At 40.5% G+C, this 20,476-nt stretch overlaps 2 protein-coding genes across 2 annotated transcripts; one reads left to right on the forward strand and one right to left on the reverse strand.

The window, feature by feature from the left end:
- The first annotated feature begins 15,485 nt into the window (after positions 1-15,485).
- On the forward strand, positions 15,486-17,989 carry LOC131245646 (pentatricopeptide repeat-containing protein At2g42920, chloroplastic). The gene has a single exon (XM_058245235.1). The coding sequence runs from the start codon at positions 15,501-15,503 to the stop codon at positions 17,127-17,129; it is 1,629 nt and encodes a 542-aa protein (XP_058101218.1). The 5' UTR covers positions 15,486-15,500; the 3' UTR covers positions 17,130-17,989.
- Positions 17,990-18,115: 126 nt separating this feature from the next.
- LOC131245647 (probable methyltransferase At1g29790) lies at positions 18,116-19,633 on the reverse strand. Its single transcript, XM_058245236.1, has one exon. The coding sequence runs from the start codon at positions 19,544-19,546 to the stop codon at positions 18,416-18,418; it is 1,131 nt and encodes a 376-aa protein (XP_058101219.1). The 5' UTR covers positions 19,547-19,633; the 3' UTR covers positions 18,116-18,415.
- Positions 19,634-20,476: the final 843 nt, after the last annotated feature.

Here is a 20,476-nt window from a genome sequence, read left to right on the forward strand (position 1 = left end):
TGAAACCTTCCTAGGGCTGACTGTGATGTTTATTTTCCATCCAACCTGTTCATAAGGTCTCATAGACCTGGATGCAGGGAAAACATCCTCTTCATCCAAAACTTCTGTGGTCCTGAAGAAGTTTTCAATGGTAGGCGTTTACTCTCCACCTTGTGCTTTACTTGAGCCTTCGATTTGCCTCGATTTTGGGCTTCCACACTAAAACCATATGGCAAAATGGATGGACGGTGCGGATAAAACCTATACATCACAGTGGCCGGTCAAAGCCCCTGCCTGTGCCAAACTCGGACAGGCAGGGATGGTACACAATCCGCATCCCATGAGAGAGGCCTGAATGGGTTCAAGCATTTAGGGTATGGCAAGTTCTGTATGGTCCAAAATCCAAATTTAAATTCGGCTCTGTTTTGGTAATAATTAGGTGTTCTCTCTTACCGGACCGTTGAATAGCCAGCCCGGCAATACATTGAATAACTCAACAGTTATCTCAGCTCTCTGTTTGGGTACTACCCTGGCATGTCATGAGCTCAGGACAGGCTGAGGCTCTGAGGGGCCACCGTAATGTATGGATTTCATCCACACTGTCCGGCCATTTTTCATATCATTATAGGTTATAAATGCTAAAATGAGATATATCGAAGGCTCAAGTGGACCACACAGTAGGGATTAAATGCTTACCGTTGAAAACTTCTTGGGAGCCATAGAAGTTTTGGATCTAGCTGATATCTGTTTTTGACGTTCATCCAGGTCTATATGACCTCATGAACAGATTGGATGGAAAATAAATATCACAGTGGACTCTAGGAAAGTTTCAATGGTGGGTATTATTATCACAGCTGTTTCATTTAATGTGGTCAACTTGGGCCTTAAATATGCCTATTTTTAGTTTTATTTCCTGAAATGATATGGAAAAATGGATGGATGGTGTGGATAGAATCCACGAATCACGGTAGCCCCTCAGAGCCCGAGCCCGTCCTGAGCTCGGAACAGGCAGGGTAGTACCCAATCCGCTTTTGCGGATTGCTAGAAGACAAGCTAGAGGATGTGACCATCCGCCAATCTGCTAGTTACACAAAGGAATAAGTGATATCTTTGGGTTTACCATAGATAAAAGCGGAGGCGGTTTGGTTGGCGAACCCACACTAGCTAGTGGACCACACCACAAAAACCAGTGGGGATAATGACATTAACTGTTGAAACCTTCCGATAGACCACGGTGTTGTTTATTTGTCATCCAACCTGTTCATAAGGTTATATAAACCTGGATGAAGGGAAAACACAAATATCAGCTCGATACAAAACTCGTGGTCCTCAATAAGTTTAGAAAGGTAAGTGTTAAATCATTACTGTTTCATGTAATATGGTCTACTTGAGCTTTGGATCTGCCTTATATTTGAGCTCATGTCTTAAAATGAGCAGGCAAAATGGACCGATCATGTAGATGAAACACATGTATATGTTAGTCTTGATTTGTCAATGACGTGAGTTTGTGTCTTAAGTTGTTTGGTCTATCATTAGAAGATAAATATAATTGAAAATTTGAAGACTTGTATCATCAAGCTTGAAGACAAGTAAATTGAGGTGCATAGCAAACCTAATCCTAAAGATTTGTTTTGTTCCAAAACAACATATTTTTAAATGATTCACCCAATAAAAGAAATTAAAGACTGTCGATTGAATTGACACTTGAGGTCTCGGTATTGTTCCCTAGTGGGGGTGGCTAACAGTGAAGTGTCAACTGATAGTGGAGTGTACTAAAAAGCTAACAAAAAATAAAAATAAAAATTGGCAATTCATCAAATTGAGTCCACTGAATCAACAAGTCTTACCTATCAAATTGAAAATCCAATTGAGAACTGTAAAAACTATCCAACGAACAAAATAGTTAAATCAGTGAATTGTCGGCCAAATTGACAATCTAATCAACATTATCATCTCGTCTCTGATTAAATCAAAAGTTCAATCAATTCAATTAAATCAGCCACTGTAGATCCATTAAAACTTTTCTATATAAAAATGATATTTATATATTTGCAAATGAAATGGATTTTTATTTATTTATTTATTTATTAATTATTATTATTATTATTATTATTATTTTTTGTCTTAGAAGCCATATTGCATATAACTCCGTACCACACTTTATAGACTCTGATTCTAAAAAATTCATGTTATCTTCCTTGTAATTCATCACTGCACCGAGCACTTCATTTAAAAATATACATGTACAGGTTAGTCATCCACTTTTACCGATTGCTCGAGGCTTCCTTGATAGACGCGGATTGCATGGTTGGTGTTCTGTGAGCCCTGTCATAATTTTTGTGTTTTATCCACACCGTCCATCCATTTTCACAGATCATTTTATTGCATCAGCTCAAAATGGAGGCAAATCCACATCTCAGGTGGACCATATCACATGAAAATGGTGGTAAATAAACGCCCACCATCAAAAACTTCCTAAGGCCCACTGTAATTTTTCCATCCAACCTGTTGATTAGATCACACAGACCAGATGAAGGGAAAGCAAAAATATCAGCTCGATCCAAAACTCGTGGCCTAAGAATTTTTTAATGGTGGGCGTTCAACCACCTCTGTTTCTTGTGGTGTGGTCCACCTGCAATTTGGATCTGCCTCCGTTTTGGGCTCATCCACTAAAATGATATGCAAAAATACGCATACATCATGGGCCCACAGAGCGTCGACCAGTAGGTTCTCGCTCCTGGCAGGTCGGTAATCCGCGTCCGTCACTGTCCATGACGAAGACATCCCTGTTAGTTCACCATCAGTTACGTGGCATTTATCAATATGCTGCCTCAGGTCCAGACCGTCTAAATCCTACCATAGGTGCAGCGAGGGCCCAAAATACTACGATCAAACAATCGAAGGCGCCAATTGGTGGATATCAAATGAACGGTTAAAAATTAAAACAGGTAATGATGTAAATTCAACAAGGAAAATCAATGGTTAAAATCTTTTGACAATCATGCATTTCTAGCTACAATGGAAGCCGTCAATTTGAATGACCTTGATTGATGTGCGTGGGTACCGTCTCTAACATGGATGAGACACCACAGCCAAAAAGTAAGGGTGGACCATCAAAGTACTCTTAACCCATATCTTAATATGGGGTCCTATGGTAGGGATAGGGCAGATTAGGACTGTCCACCTACTGGGCTCCTCCTTATGGTCGATGGTACGGAAACCACAATAATTTGATCATCTTAATAGCCATCCATTTCTCTCACATCAAGTCCCTAATGTCAACAATGATTTTCGCCCTTTGCTATTCATTTGAAGAGTACTAATTGGATTTCATCTATAATTCATTTTGAATAAAGTCATGGTCCATACACGGTGGGCCTCTCCAGGTGTACCGTCCCGATCCATCCATCTTTTTACCCTGCCACTGGGATGGTGTGATGGGGAATCTATCATCCTACGATGGAGACGGCTCTATAATATCCTTTAAAACTGACCACTGTAGATGCCACCTTTTAGAGGGCGTCTTTTCAACTCGCTCCCAAACTTTATTTTACCAAAGCAAACTATTCTGTACGGACATACTATTTGCAGATGAAAGTGCCTGAGCCTTCATGGTGGCTAAATACCTATGGCTACGGTTATAATCCGTAGCCATAAGTTGGAAATGGACAGTAGCTTCATCTGTATAGTGTGTCCGTACAGAATGGTTTACTTTGAGAAAGTAAAGTTTGGGAGCGTGTTGAAAAGACGCTGGGTAAAAGGTGGCGTCGGTCAATTTCTCCCCTTTCAAATGTAACGTATGTTAGAGAAAATGATCACTGTAGACAAAACGTTTTACCCAGCGGTTTTTATGAAAGAATACAAACTTAAGTTACCAACTTAGACTAGCACGTGCGGACAGCGACTTTGAGGACGAAAATACCCCTCCCTTCCTTTCGAAGACGAGCGCTGACGCTCCTCCAACCGAGAGTTGTACGAACGGCTCAAAAGAGATCAAAGTTACATGGCCCCACAGCTATGTATTTATTATATCCACAACGTTCATCCATATTTCGATATCATTTCGGAGCATCATCCAAAATAAAAAATAAAAAAATCATAACCAAAGATCAACTGGACCACACCACAAAGAGCAGCGGGAAAACTGATTTTCACCGTTAAAAAATTTGTAGGGCCCACCATAACATTTATTTTCCATCCAATCTATTCATAAGGTCACAAAGGCCTGGATGAAGAGGAAAAAAAAAATCATAATGATCCAAAACTTCTGTAACCCCTAAAAGGGTTTCAATGGTAGACGTTCAATTCCTCACTGCCTTTTACAGTGTGGTCTACTTGATAGTTAGATCTGTCTTATTTTACATCTCAAGCTTGATATGAGCTCGCCAAATAGATGGACGGTTTGGATATAACACAGACCTCATGATGGGACCCACAAAAGGCGGTGGGGCTTACAACAGTAAAAAAAAATAAAAATAAAAAACCAGGAACCCATGACTACGGTTTTTCGATAGCTACAAATCATAACCATAGCTATATCCGTAGCCCCTGCTTTTTAGATAACCGTAGCTCGGTGATCAATCATGGGAGCCACGATTCCACCGCAAGTTGTTGTCCTGATCGGCGATCAGTCGCAGATTCCACTATTCCACCCCCGATCTATGGCTATGGATTATAACCATAGCTATTGCCGTATCCCTATCCTTTTTTATTTTTTAATTTTTTTACATGGAGAATTTTATTCTACCTACATTTTTCTCTAACATATATTTATATAAATATGCATATATAAGCATATAAAAAAATTAATCTCTTTTTTTCATTTCTTTCTTTATTCATATAACAAGAATATCTTCTAAACCAAAATTAGTTGCTTAACGTACCATATATGATTTTAGGGCTGAAAGTTGGGCGGGCTCAACCCGACCAACCTGTGACCAACCCGACATTGGGTTGGGCTTGGGAAGGATGTATCGAGTTTGGTCTTGGGGTTGGGTCATACAAACACCAACCCGATAAAACTTGGGTTGGGCTCAGGTTGCCTGACCCAACACAAACCCGATTAAGATATAAGTTCCTTATAAATTAATTATAATTGAGTGTAGATCATTTGTGTTGAAGGCAAAAGAAATTTCAATGCCTCCCCTCAAGCTAACAAGATATGTCGAATTTTCCTCTCCCAAATAAATTGCTTGATACAAAATACGACTTGTAATGGAGTAGTTGTCCTATATTTTAGCTTGTTTGTTTAGAAAAAAATGCATGGAGATGATTGTGAAGTGAAGGGAATTGACCGTGAAATGAAACGGAATCGCCGGAATTGACCGTGAAATGCATGGAAATGACCATGAAGTGAAGGGAAATGACCGTGAAATGAAACAGAATCGCCGGAATTGACCGTGAAATGCATGGTAATGACCGTGAAGTGAAGCGAATTGACCGTGAAATGTATAGAAATGACCGTGAAGTGAAGTGAATTGACCGTGAAATGTGTGGAAATGACCGTGAAGTGAAGGGAATTGACCGTGAAATGCTTGGAATTGACCGTGAATCAACACGGAATGGCCGGAAATGACCGTGAAATGCGTGGAAATGACCGTGAAATGCTTGAAAATGACCGTGAAGTGAAGGGAATTGATCGTGAAATGCTTGAAAATGGCTAATGATTCTAACATTCTCTAACTTGGGATAATCATGATATTCTTCAATTTGCAATGTATTATATGGTAATTCATTAATGATCGAGATTCTACTAAATATTTTAATGGATCCTATAAAGTATCCTGAATTATTTGGTCGATTGGAACTATCGACACTAGACCAACCAACCTAGTTATTTTCTAAGATTCCATTGGGTCGATGGTGGAAAATCCATTTGAGCAAGGCAAATATGAATTTCAGTGGGTCAAACATGAAATTGAGCGGTACAAACTGAAAATTGAGCGGGCCAAACTGAAAATTGAGGCGGGCTAAACTAGAAATTGAGCGGGACAAACCGGAAATTGAGTGGAACAAACTAGAAATTGAGCGGGCCAAACTGGAAATTGAGCGGGCCTAATTGAAAATTGAGTGGGACAAATTGAAAATTGAGCGGGATAAACTGGAAATTGAGCAGGCCAAACCATTACAATGACATTATATTAGTGAATCATTAAGCAATGAAAGCTTGCCATATGACAAAACTCGATTAAATAATAGAGGACCGATTACTCACGTACGTTTCATAATAGATGACGATGATACAGAGCTTAAGGAAATAAAGAGTAAGTAATGCGTTAAATTTTTTAAATAAACAAGAAGAGCTTATATGGATTACAAATTTAGAGATACGAATAATTTCATGTGGTGCTTGTTAAATTCAGCGACGCTATCTATCATGGAATATCCATGTAGTCTTCTATTTTAACAAGGGACAATTCTATCATGGCCTAGTACACTTTCAAAAAAAAATAAAATACGAACCTAACATTTCTACATGAGGATTTGGGTTTAAAATATCTTAAACTTACATCAATTTTTAAAGCTAGTCTCAACAAGAAGAGTCTAGGGTTGAAATTTCACCTAAATTTTCACTATTAATTATTTCTAATTGTTGGAACATATGAGAGATGTTGTTTCTGATCAACGAGATGTATTTGGGGATTCAAAATACAAAATCCTAGTCTCAATATGCTCCATTTAGAGCTGAAATTTTTTCTCAAACCTTTATAAATTCGCTTCTAGTTAGTGCTAATTACTAAAAGTTATGAGAAATATCATCTCTAACTAATGAGATTTCTTAGCGAATTTTCATTTTTAACTCCTAGTGCGGGTTTTAAGTTTAGGGAGTGCTTAAATTTGATCTAATGTATAATGTAATGGGTAAGGAACTGCTTACAATGCCTAAACTCGTTTCACCTACTATCTATTGAGTGTTTTCACAATGTCATTTCAACTAAGGAAAATTATGGAAAAATTCAAAGGTCAAGTTCAAGGAACATTCTTGTTTAATCTAATATACATCATAGCAGTTTATTTATTCTCCCATAATTCCTAAGTTTGGTTCTAAGTTCAAACGATCATTCTAAAAGTTTTTAATGGAGACCTAGGTTTTGTTCCTAGGTTTCATGGTTATGCAGGCAATCTCCTAGAGAACTTAAAATATTGAGTCTCTATCTTCTCAAATGTTTATAACAAGAATATCTTCTAAACCAAAATTAGTTACTTGACGTACCATATTTGATTTCAGGGCTTAGGCAGGATGTATCGGGTTTGGTTTTGGGGTTGGGCCATACAAACACCAACCCAATAAAACTTGGGTTGGGCTCGGGTTGAGGTCTCGGGTTGCCTAACCTAACACGAACCCGATTAATATATAAGTACCTTATAAATTAATTATAATTGAGTGCAGATCATTTGTGTTGAAAGCAACGAAAATTTCAAATGCCGACTGCTTTTATTGGTCCACATCATTTTCGATGACTCCTCTCACATGTAGACTCCTGCATGTCAACATCACATCAGGGGACAATATATACATTGACTTCCCAGATGGAAATGATGGTTGTGGAAGATGTGGATAGAGGGTTTGGAAGTTGAGAAATTAGAAAAATAGAGGGTTTGGAAATTGAGCAGGGCAAACTGGAAATTGAGCGGGACAAACTGGAAATTGAGCGGGCCTAATTGGAAATTGAGCGGGACAAATTGGAAATTGAGCAGGCCTAACTAGAAATTGAGTGGGGCAAACTGGAAATTGAGCGGGACAAACTGAAAATTGAGTGGGCCAAACTGGAAATTGAGCAAGCCAAACTGGAAATTGAGCGGGGCAAACTGAAAATTGAAAAATTAAGCGAGACTAACTGGAAATTGAGCATCAAAAGTAGAGATTCAGAAGGAAAGGGGAAAAAAATTGTCCAACAACAACTAGTTTACTGCAGAAAATTCACTAAAAACAGTATCTATGCTGAATTCTCAACAAACATTTTGATTGAAAACCCACACTGCTATATAAATAAAACAAAACAAAATTTAAATAAATTAAAATAATAATAATAATAATTATAAAAGAAGAAGAAGAAGAAGAAGAAGAAGAAACACACATCTCCAAAAACCACTCCACTAAAAACCTCATTGTCAATTTCTAATTATCCACGAAAATGAATTTAAAATTTGTCCGTATACAAAATAAGAAAATTCCAAAAGATTGTCCATAAACAACCAACCACACCGCTAAAAGCATCCAATAACTAAAATCACTACAACCCAACTTAAGAATCACTAAATTAAATGCCCCACCATCGGTTCCAAATTCCTCAAAAGAAGTTACTTCCAAATTTTTGCTCCCACTCAATACCAGAAATTTCAAGGGGAAGATTTTTTTATTTTTTTATTAATTATTTTTTAAAATTCCAACCATTTGAGCATGAAATTTTTTGCTCTAAAAATAAAAATTTAAAAATTTAAAAATTTAAAAAAAGGACAATAACTCAATCACTAACAGATATTTCATCTAATCATTCTGATTACACGGTAAACTTAATTGCCTCCACTGTATCCTGAACAAGTAAGCTACTTCACTAGCAGTTCTTGTACAAAAAGGAACTAAGAGAGGTATGTCTCAAACCACTCTTAAGGCATTTTCCACCAAGTACTCCATATTCTTGAGATGCATATGAATGATGAAAGAAATTTAATCTGCTCTAGTAAAAGTCCTTTTGGGGAAGAAAGGGCCCAATAAAATATGAAAGTTTCATTCTAGTGGATACAATCCAAGCACACTACATGAAAAATAAGTGATGAGGGCAGTTTTAGACTAGAATCTGCATGGGCATATACATGTTGTAAATGGATGATAATCCAAACTCCAATAACCAGATTGGAATTCAATTCGAACTCCAACGAAGGGAAGCAGGGATTGAAGCTGTTACCATTGCAAATAACATCCTACTACAGAAACAATACTATACTAGTGCTCATGTACTTACAATTTACAGCAACATTATCCCAACTTCCATGCAACCTAGCATATTGGAATATGGTGAAACCTCGATCAATTAGTTCATACATGAGTCAGATAGAGATAGGAAGACTTTATTTGATGTCTCATTACCTTATTTTTCAATGGATTATTGACCAAATCATATGCAATCTCATCATATTTTGCATGAATCATAACTTATGTAATCTCCTATTATAAAGTTCGGCACAAGAGTCCATCACAAAATGCGCAGATTGACTGTTTCTACAGTGTGCTTGTGTATATATGATTGGATTGGCATGATGAATGGCCCAAATTTCTCTTACACATAGCCAGAACATTTCTCCTCTTCAATGAAAGAATTTACAAACTTAATAGGATAATGGAAGTGACCCAGCCGCTTTTCAAGCAATGGTCCACTAGATGAGCGGTTTGCATATGGCTGAAATAATGCAGTGCAAAATGGAAAGCAAAATTTATCTAGAAGTACTATCAGCCCACACCATTAATAACATGAAGAAAAGGAGATTTCATTTTCATTACATAACGGGAAGCTAAACTTAGGCAATACATATCGTGAACTCCCCGTAGGGAGAAGATGACACCATGCTAGGGATGGGGCCACAAAAAGGGGCGGCATGAGGGCCTACTAGTCCTCAGAGTTAGGCGAAAGAGGGGGTGCTCCCTCTTTCTGTACATAGCATAGGACCGCTATCGTGCTTCTCCACTCCACCCTTCACCTTGTCAAACCACCATGTTAGTGTACACCTAGATGTTGGGTTGGACCTTACGGCAGAATATTTGTCGCCTGCAGAGATGAATTGAAAAACATATCAAACATAAAATTTACAAGATAAACATAGTGGACAAAATCAGACATAATTGAAAACAATGTATGTATGATCTTATGAATAGGTTTGATAACAAACAAACAAGTTATCCCAAGGAGCATGTTATCCATGTTAACACAATGACCATGGTGATGTATTATTGACATCCTTATACATTGGTGATCTAATATTCACAGACAATGATAGTGTTATGGTTGATGAGTTTATAAAGGCTACTTCGTATATTTGAAATGACAAATATGAGTCTTATGGCATATTATCTTGAATCAGGATAAATTAAATAGATGATGTAATTTTTATATTTGAGAACACGTATATTCATGAAACTCTAAAAATCTTTGAGATGAAAAATTCTAAATTAGTATGCATACTCATGGAAATTACATTGAAATTGAGCAACGACAAGAAAAACAATCTAATAGATCCTAAAGGGCTTCAAGTTGTCGATTAGAAGTTTTAAATACTTGACTCATACTAGCCTAAACATCTTGTATATTGTGGAATTACTTAACTACCACATACAATTTCTAAGTTAGATTCATCTACAAGTAGGGAAAAAGATTTTGCATCATTTGAAAGGTATACTTGATCATGATATTTATATGTGTGCTAAAGAATATAGACTCTTTTTTCTTCACCAATAGTGATTAGGTAGGCCAATTTATATAGACAATAAAAAAGTACGTTAGGCTACTTATTCTATGTTCAAAGTGGTTCATTCATATAATTCTTAAAAAAGTAAGATGTGATAACAAACAAACATTACTGTTGGGCCCACTATGGTTTCAATGGTGGAAATCATTATGCCCACTATTTTCCGTGGTATGATCCACTTGATCTTTTGATATGCTTCAATTTGGGGCTAAACTGCTTAAATTAGATGGAAGAACGGATGGACGGCGTGGATATACTACAGGCCAAACTGGAAATTGAGCGGGACAAACTGGAAATTGAGCAGGCCAAACTGAAAATTAAGCGGGACAAACTGGAAATTGACCCAACACGAACTCGATTAAGATATAAGTTCCTTATAAATTAATTATAATTGAGTGCAAATCATTTGTGTTGAAGGCAAAGGAAATTCCAATGCCTCCCCTCAAGCTAACAAGATATGTCGGATTTTCCTCTCCCAAATAAATTGCTTGATACAAAATACGACTTGTAATGGAGTAGTTGTCCTATATTTTAGCTTGTTTGTTTAGAAAAAATGCATGAAAATGATCGTGAAGTGAAGGGAATTGACCGTGAAATGAAACGGAATCGCCGGAATTGACCGTGAAATGCATGGAAATGACTGTGAAGTGAAGGGAAATGACCGTGAAATGTATGGAAATGACCGTGAAATGAAACAGAATCACTAGAATTGACCATGAAATGCATGGTAATGACCGTGAAATGTATGAAAATGACCATGAAATGCACGGTAATGACCGTGAAGTAAAGCGAATTGGCCGTGAAATGTAGGAAAATGACTGTGAAGTGAAGCGAATTGACTGTGAAATGCGTGAAAATGACCGTGAAGTGAAGCAAATTAACCGTGAAATGCTTGGAAATGACCATGAATCAACACGGAATGGTTGGGAATGACCGTGAAATGCATGGAAATGACCGTGAAGTGAAGCGAATTGACCGTAAAATGCGTGAAAATGACCGTGAAGTGAAGGGAATTGACCATGAAATGCTTGAAAATGACCAATGATTCCACGCTTCATTCAATATTGAGGCTGAAAGGGTTGGAGGTACAACAAAATATATGCAATTTTTAAGAGTGAAGCTATAAGTATATGTATTTTTTCGCTGTTCACTTTGCTTGATTTGACACTTACACTCTGTATATTAACATCAGTCTGGGTTCTTTTGCAGACTATCTTAATAAAGAACTATGAACTCACCCTACGAGAATGGGAAACAAGCGCTGTTAGCTTGCTCCGTGATAGTTTTCAAGTGAGATATCATGAGCATTTAATTGAAATGAAATGTTGTTTAATTCACCTTGAAGGGAACAGACATGCAAAAATTCATTGATATACTGTGCAGTGGTCGCACCTTGGAGGGAACAGACATGCAAAAATTCACTATACATTGGAGGAAGTCGATAGCGTATGATTGTTTGTCTGTAACCTGTAAATGATACTTGTCGTAGGCATGAGATGAGAATGATAACTTTGTGAAATGTTGTATATTTACCCCACAATTTGTACTTCAGGAAAGTTTATAATGAATTAAATTTCATAACGTGTAAATGTTTCCGTCGCTCAACTTTCATGCTTGCTTTGTTCAACTTCTAGTTTGCCCGGCCTAATTTCAAGTTTCCCTATCTCACCTTACACTTACCCTCGCTCAATTCCTATGGTCTTGCTTAATTTCTACGTTGCCTCGCAGAATCCGTAGGTTCCCTTGCTCAATTCCTAGCTTCCCTCGCTCAATTCCTAGGTTGCCTCGCTGAATTTCTAGCTTCCCTCGCTCAATTCTTATGTTCCCTCGCTCATTTCCTAGGTTGTCTCGCTTAATTTGTAGGTTCCCTCGCTTAATTCTTAGCTTCCCTCGCTCAATTCGTAGGTTGCCTCGCTCAATTTTTAGGTTGCCTTACTGAATTTCTAGCTTCCCTCGCTCATTTTCTAGGTTGCCTCACTTAATTTGTAGGTTCCCTCGCTCAATTCCTAGGTTGCCTCGCTCAATTCCTAGCTTCCCTCGCTCAATTCGTATGTTGCCTCGCTCAATTCCTAGGTTCTCTCGCTCAATTCCTAGCTTCCCTCGCTCAATTCCTAGGTTCTCTCGCTCAATTTTTAGGTTGCCTCGCTGAATTTCTAGTTCCCTTGCTCAAATCCTATGTTTCCTCGCTCATTTCCTAGGTTGCCTCGCTTAATTTGTACGTTGCCTCGCTCAATTTCTAACTTCCCTCGCTTAATTCTTAGGTTCCCTCGCTCAATTCCTATGTTCTCTAGCTCAATTTCTAAGTTGCCCCACGCAATTCCAAGCTTCCCTCGCTCAATTCGTAGGTTACCTCGCTCAATCCGTAGATTCTCTCGCTCAATTTGTAGCTTCCCTCGCTCAATTCTTAGGTTGCCTCACTCAATCCATAGGTTCCCTCGGTCAATTTCTAGCTTCCCTCGCTCAATTCCTAACTTCCCTCGCTCAATTCATAAGTTGCCTCGCTCAATCCATAGGTTCCCTCGCTGAATTTCTAGCTTCCCTCGCGCAAATCCTATGTTCCCTCGCTCATTTCCTAGGTTCCCTCGCTAAATTTCTAGCTTTCCTTGCTCAATTCGTAGGTTGCCTCACTCAATTTTTAGCTTCCCTCACTCAATTCCTAGGTTGCTTTGCTTAATTTTTAGGTTGCTGCGCTGAATTTCTAGCTTCCCTCACTCAAATCCTATGTTCCCTCGCTCAATTTCTAACTTTCCTCGCTTAATTCGTAGGTTGCCTTGCTGAATTTCTAGCTTCCCTCGCTCAAATCCTATGTTCCCTCGCTCATTTCCTAAGTTGCCTCGCTCAATTCCTAGCTTCTCTCGCTCAATTCCTAGGTTGCCTCGCTCAATTTTTAGGTTGCCTCGCTTAATTTCTAGCTTCCCTCGCTCAAATCCTATGTTCCCTCGCTCAATTCGTAGGTTGCCTCGCTCAATTTCTAGCGTTCCTTGCTCAATTCGTAGGTTGCCTCGCTCAATTTTTAGGTTGCCTCGCTGAATTTCTAGCTTCCCTCGCTCACGGTCAATTCGCTTCACTTCATGGTCATTTCCATGCATTTCACGGTCATTTCCATGCATTTCACGGTCAATTCCCTTCACTTCAGGGTCATTTCTATGCATTTCACGGTCAATTTGCTTCACTTCATGGTCATTTCCATGCATTTCACGGGCAATCTCGGCGATTTCGTTTCATTTCACGGTCATTTCCATGCATTTCACAGTCAATCCCGGAGATTCCGTTTCATTTCACGGTTATTTTCATGCATTTCACTGTCATTTCCCTTCACTTCACGGTCATTTCCATGCATTTCACGGTCAATCCCAGCGATTCCATTTCATTTCACGGTCATTTCCATGCATTTCATGGTCATTTTCATACATTTCATGGTCATTTCCATGCATTTCACTGTCATTTTCCTTCATTTCATGGTCATTTCCATGCATTTCACGGTCATTTCCATGCATTTTCCAGCAATTCCCAAGATCTCAACCCAAGCCCAACCCAATGTCGGGTCAGTCACAAGTTAGTCGGGTTGAGCCCGCCCAACTTTCAGCCCTAAAATTATATATGGTACGTCAAGTAACTAATTTTGGTTTAGAAAATATTCTTGTTATATGAATAAAGAAAGAAATGAAAAAAAGAGAAATTTTTTTTTTATTATGTACTTATATTTATATATTTATATAAATATGTGTTAGAAAAAAATGTAGGTAGAATAAAATTCTCCATGTAAAAAAGAAAAAAGAAAAAAGAAAGAGCATAGGATACGGCTATAGCTACGGTTATAATCCGTAGCCATAGATTGGGGGTGGAATCGTGGAATCCGCGATTAATCGCCGATAGGGACAGCGACTTGTGGGGTCCGCAAATGATTGCCAAGCTACTGTTTTGGCTATGGATTATAACCGTAGCTATATCCGTATCCTTGGGCATACGCCATTACCATTCTGCTTGAACGTCTACCGTTGAAACCCTTTTAGGGGCCACACAAGTTTTGGACCATTATGAAATTTGTTTTCCCTCTTCATCCAGGTCTTTGTGACCTTATGAATAGATTAGATGGAAAATAAATGTTATGGTGGGCCCTACAAAAGTTTCAACGATGAAAATCAATTTTCCGCTGCTCTGTGTGGTGTGGCCCAGTTGATCTTTGGATATGATTTTCTTTTCTTTATAATGCTCCGAAATGATCTCGAAATATGGATGAACGTTGTGGATATAATAAATACATAGCTGTGGGGCCATGTAACTTTGATCTCTTTTAAGCCGTTCGTACAACTCTCAGATGGAGGAGTGTCAGCGCTCGTCTTCGCAGTGAAAAGTAAAGGTAGTTACGTCCTCAAAGTCGCTGTCCGCCCGTCCTAGTCTAAGTTGGTAACTTATGTTTGTATTCCTTCATAAAAACCGCTGGGTAAAAGGTTTTGTCTACAGTGGTCATTTTCTCTTTTACTTTCCTCGGATAAAACTCCTCCTGTGGACTGATTTGGGTAGTTACCCTGGCCGGTTCTATGGGCCCCACCACGATGTATGTGTTTTATCCATGCCGTCCATCCATTTTTCCAGCTCATTCTAGGCCACACTAAGTCATATACAAGTCTCAGGTGGACCACACTACAGGAAACAGTGGTGATTAAACACACACCATTAAAAACTTCATGATGGGTGTCAGAAAAGTTTTGGATCAAGCTTATATTTTTGATTCCTGGTCCAGGTCTGTGTGACCTAATCAACAGGTCAGATGGCAAATAAACATTACGTTGGACCCTAAGAAATTTTTAATGATTGGGCATTCATTCACCATTGTTTCTTGTGGTGTGGTCCACATGAGATTTCGATCTGCCTCATTTTTAGGCTCGGTATCTAAAATGAGCTGAAAATTGGATGGATGGCATGGATAAAACAGATACACCATGATGGGGCCCACAGAACCGACCAGTACCGAGATTTCGATCCCTGCTGCCTCCTTATCTACCTTAGTATCCAAGTTCACCAGAGCAACTCTCCCTCTATTTCTTTGCCAAAAAAAGATGCACCCATGTGTTTGTGCACTCCCCTCATCACCCTCCATTTCCAAATTCATTTCTGACCATCCATCTCTATCCATGCTAGAAAATAGATGCAACAACATGAAGGACCTCAAAAAGCTCCATGCCCAACTCATCAAAACCGGCCTCTCCCAAGACATCATTGCCATTAGCAGAGTCCTGGCCTTTTGTGCAACTTCCCCCTTTGGAGACATCAACTATGCCATGCTTCTCTTCTCTCACATCCAAAACCCAAATCATTTCACCTACAATACCATCATCAGAGGCTTCTCACAAAGCTCCAATCCCTACCAATCCATCTCTCTTCTCTACCAAATGCTACACTCTCCTACCCAACCACAAACACTCACTTACCCTTCTGTTTTCAAAGCATATGCCCAATTGGGTCTGGCCCATGAAGGGGCCCAGCTCCATGGGAGGATTCTCAAACTTGGGCTCCAATCCGATTCCTTCATCCACAACTCCTTGATTTTCATGTATGCAGTTTGTGGTCACTTGGCCTCTGCGCATCAGTTGTTTGATGAGGATTCGAGCTTCGATGTTGTTTCTTGGAATTCTATGATCTTGGGCTTGTCTAGAAGTGGAGATTGCGACAGCTCGAGACGTTTGTTTGATAAGATGCCAATGAGAAGTATGGCATCCTGGAATTCTATGATCAGTGGGTATGTTAGGAATGGGAAGTTTAAGGAGGCGTTGGATCTCTTTCATCAAATGCAGGAAGATGGAATTGAGGTGAGCGTGTTTACGACGGTGAGCTTGTTAGGTGCTTGTGCTCACTTGGGAGCACTCGAACAGGGGGAATGGATTCATGCTTATATAGAGAAGAACCAAATTGAGGTAAATGTGATTGTGTTGACAGCGATTATCGACATGTATTGCAAGTGTGGTTGCATCAATAAGGCTCTCCAGGTGTTTGAGGCGGCCCCAAGAAAAGGATTATCATCCTGGAACTCTGTAATATCCGGCCTAGGGATGCATGGGCGTGGGAAGGAAGCGATGGAGCTTTTCTTGAGGCTTAAATCCTCCTTGCAGCCGGATTCTGTTAGTTTCTTAGCGATTCTAACAGCCTGTAACCATTCTGGAATGGTCGATGAAGCACGCCACTATTTTTCACTAATGATTGAAACATACAAAATTGAACCCATGATAAAGCATTATGGTTGCATGATCGATATCCTAGGTCGAGCAGGGCATCTTGAAGAGGCAGAAGATCTAATGAAAAACATGCCCATTGAACCAGATATTGTTATATGGGGGTCTTTGCTTTCGGCATACAGGAGTCATGGAAATGTTGAAATGTGTGAATGGGTTGTGGAGCAGATGATTGAGCTGGATCCCGGCGATAGCTGTGGCTATGTGCTTTTGTCGAATGCTTATGCGGATGCCAGTCGATTCAGCGATGCGGTGGATGTGCGGCTGATGATGAAGGAAAAATGGGTCCGGAAGGAACCCGGATGTAGTTTGATTGAAGTAGAAGGTGTGGTACATGAGTTTGTGGCTGGTGGGAAGTTGCATCCTCAAGCTAGAGAGATTTATAGATTATTGGATGAGTTGGGTTTGCAGTTGAAAGAGGTAGGTTGTGTAGAAGACATCTTGCTTGGGAATAGTTGAAAACAGATAGAGGGATTGAATATTGGTGTATTTGTAATTTGTAGGAAGACTATAACATTGGACTTGAAGAGGGATGATGGCCCACGCATGCCAAAGGAGGTTTCTTTCAAGTGGGAGACATGTTCAAGGCAACAAAAATCCCTCATGTTGGGAGATCATAGCTGTGTGATATTTGGACTTTTATGTTTGAGCTTGTAACTGTTGCTGTATTTTCTCTCTCGACTGTATATTTGTTGACCACCTATTGAAGGGTTAGGATTCTTCTAACTGTTTGTTTATGGTGGATGGGCCATTGACCCCATTAACTACTTGGATTGATCAACCATGAGCCCAACTTGTCCACACTACAATCTGAAAATCTGAACCGTACATTACAACCTTTTGGCTACAGCCATGCTAATGTGGGAGTTCCTTGCCAATCATAAGGTGGGCCCTCCAGCTGGACTGCTTATTGAGTATGCGTAATGCTTACTTTGAATGTAAACCTTGGCCACTTTTTATAGAACCTTTGGGCAAGAAAGTTACCATGCCATTCCATTTTAGATCATCCAAATCATGAACCCCATATGTGGGAGGACAGCACAATCTTAAGAATTTGAGTAGCCATTGATTCCTTTTAAGCAGCTATTTGTGGTGTCCAATCAAACATTTACGATAATCCAAGCCCCACAATTTGTTATTTGATGGTCCAGATTGCCGTGGTATGTCGTGCGTTGGACCATCCACCAGTTGCGCCCCATTGTCAGATATGTTGTGGAATGAAAATCAGGCAGGTCCACCCATCAGGTGGGCCACATGTGATGAAAATTGAACCTTTAAAAAGGAAATCACCAACAAAATCCGAACTCACAGAGGAATTACAGCTGCTCAACCTCTTCTCCAAAATGGAATTCTATCTCCATAGCTGCAGAGGAATTTCACCATGCCAAATGATTTAACTCAAACCCAAAAACACAAAAAACAAGAAAGAAGAAGAAACCAACAGATGAATGGTATTTCCCTTAACATTACAATCTAGAACTGTAATTCCTTTTACAATTTGAGTGAGAATTGGAAACTATGTAGAGTCTACACTAGAATCCCACATTGCAAGGTAACAAAAATACATGTTTGGTAACACCATTTCCTTATTTCCTAATCCAAAACCATTACAAAATTCTCCAATAATTTCCTCCCCAAACCAACACAAACCCATCACAGGAAATTAAAAATAGAGATACATACAACAACATTGGATCATTTCCCCATTGAATCAGCAACAAAATCCTCTCTTCTCATTTCATCCCTCACTTCCATGGTTTCTGCAGCAGTGCAGTCAGATAGACCTCCCCATTCTTGGAATCTGTCTTGTTCCCAGTGGCCCACCTCAATCTCTTGTACCCCAATCGCCCGATCAGCGGCCCATAAACCTTTTCAAGATCAGGCAATTTGCAGAAGAAGTGATCCAGCCACAGGAACCCCCCACCACGCAGCACCCGATCGACATCATACAACAAGAACTCCAACGCCACTGTCGGGATCCATCGATTGATGCCATGCCCGCACCGCACCAGATCGACCACCCCATCGAACACTGGGAATCGCTGCTGCAGTGGGATGTGGAGGGGGACGACGCCCCTCAGCGCGGCCGTCTCACTATAAGGCGCGCCAAGATTCATGGTGGTTGTGATAACGGTCACATTATGCTGCTTCATCCTGGCGGCGAATGTCCCGGTCCCGCCGCCCACATCGATGGCGAGACGAAGAACGGAAGACGAATTCATGGCATATTGGAACAATTGGGAAATGGGCAAATCGAGAAATGTTTTGTAAGATGAGAATTTAGTGGATTCGAGCTTGAGATTGAAGCCGAGGTTGTCGTTGCGGACAAGGCAGGAGAAGCTCTTGCAGGAGTAGGGAGTCCAGAGAACAGCGGAATCGGGGAGGGAAGAAGGGAAAGGAGAAGTGGGTAGAGAAGAAGGAGGTGAGCGAGGGGTGGGATCGAAGCATCGGCGGCGAGGGAGGGGATGACAACCACGGAGGACGAGGGATTCTGCGAGAGACTGGTCGGAAGGGCAGAGAGAGAAAGGGGTGTAATTCATGAAGCGGTGAAGGAGAGAAGGGTTGTCGCGGCAAGCGGAGCCGATGGGGGAGAGATGGGCGTAGAGGAGGAGCTCGGAAGGGGGAGGAGGCGGAGGGGTGGTGGTGGAGGAGGAGGAGGAGGAGGAGGAAGAGGACGAGGAGGAGCGGAGGCGGGTGAGGTGGTTGATGGTGGCGCGGATGGTGGAGAGCTGGTGGATTAGGTAGTCGGGGACGGGCGGAGGAGGAGAAAGGGAGGAGGTAGGGTTTTGGGAGGAGGAGAGATGGTAGAGAGAGAGGATGTTGGTGGCTACCATTGCTAGGAGTAGGAGGAGGTTTAGGCCCAAGCCCAGGCCCATCTTCTTCTTTCTTCTGCCCTTTTCTCCTCTCTCTCTCTCTCTCTCTCTCTCTCTGCTTTCTTCCTCCTTTTTTGCCTTTGGAGTGATAGTGTCAGTAGCGTAGAGAAAGAGAGGAAGGAGCTTTAGGTATGCTTGTCCGATCTACTCGCTCGCCGCCTTCTGTCCCACCACGTGATGATCTGGACCGTTTGTCTTGTAGATCTCATCATAAATGAGTTTTGTAGAAAAACTGTAGAGATTTGATGCACATTAATGAAGAATGTAGGTAAGTTGTTTCTGGATATTGGACGGTTAAAATCTGTTTCAAGTGAGGTTTTTGCTATTTTGGAGTGTTGGATCATGTAACATGTTGTAGGAGGTATGTGCAACGATCGAACTTTATGGGCACTCCGTGATGTATATATGAGATCCGATCCGTCCATCCATTGAAATACATCGTGTTAGACCTTCTCTAAAAAAATCAGACGGATCCGAAATTTGATTGGGCCACACTATAGGGAAAAGTGGGGGCGACGACACTGACGTGCTGTGTTTATATGACATCTAACCCGTTAATCTGGTGGGCCACACCAGGATGAATGGATATCCTCAAAATCAGCCTCATGGTCTAGGCGTGATTTTATATTGGTCCTGTGGTGTGGTCCATTTGGGTTTTGTATGGAGCTGATTTTTGTTACGTACTTAAACAAATGGGCATGGACGGAGTGATATTACACACATTACGGTAGGGCCCACAGAACTCGGTTGCTGCCCTTGCTTCCTACCACAGCTGTTGCATGGGATTCTGGTCTATAAGGTGGGACCACGGCTCGAGCGAGCCTCTTGTTATTGCTCCACGGCAGCAATTAGGTGCGGCTCTGGACTTAACAGACACGGTGAGTCCTTGGCCGTGGGTCCCACCTTGTTGTATGTATCTTATATCAATGCCGT

The sequence above is a fragment of the Magnolia sinica genome, chromosome 5 (assembly GCF_029962835.1).
Source record: "Magnolia sinica isolate HGM2019 chromosome 5, MsV1, whole genome shotgun sequence".
Taxonomy (NCBI): Eukaryota; Viridiplantae; Streptophyta; class Magnoliopsida; order Magnoliales; family Magnoliaceae; genus Magnolia; species Magnolia sinica.

Bases quoted from the DNA above. Each gene is read 5' to 3' on its own strand.
- LOC131245646 (XM_058245235.1), top strand. From the start codon at position 15,501: ATGCACCCATGTGTTTGTGCACTCCCCTCATCACCCTCCATTTCCAAA.
- LOC131245647 (XM_058245236.1), bottom strand. From the start codon at position 19,546: ATGGGCCTGGGCTTGGGCCTAAACCTCCTCCTACTCCTAGCAATGGTA.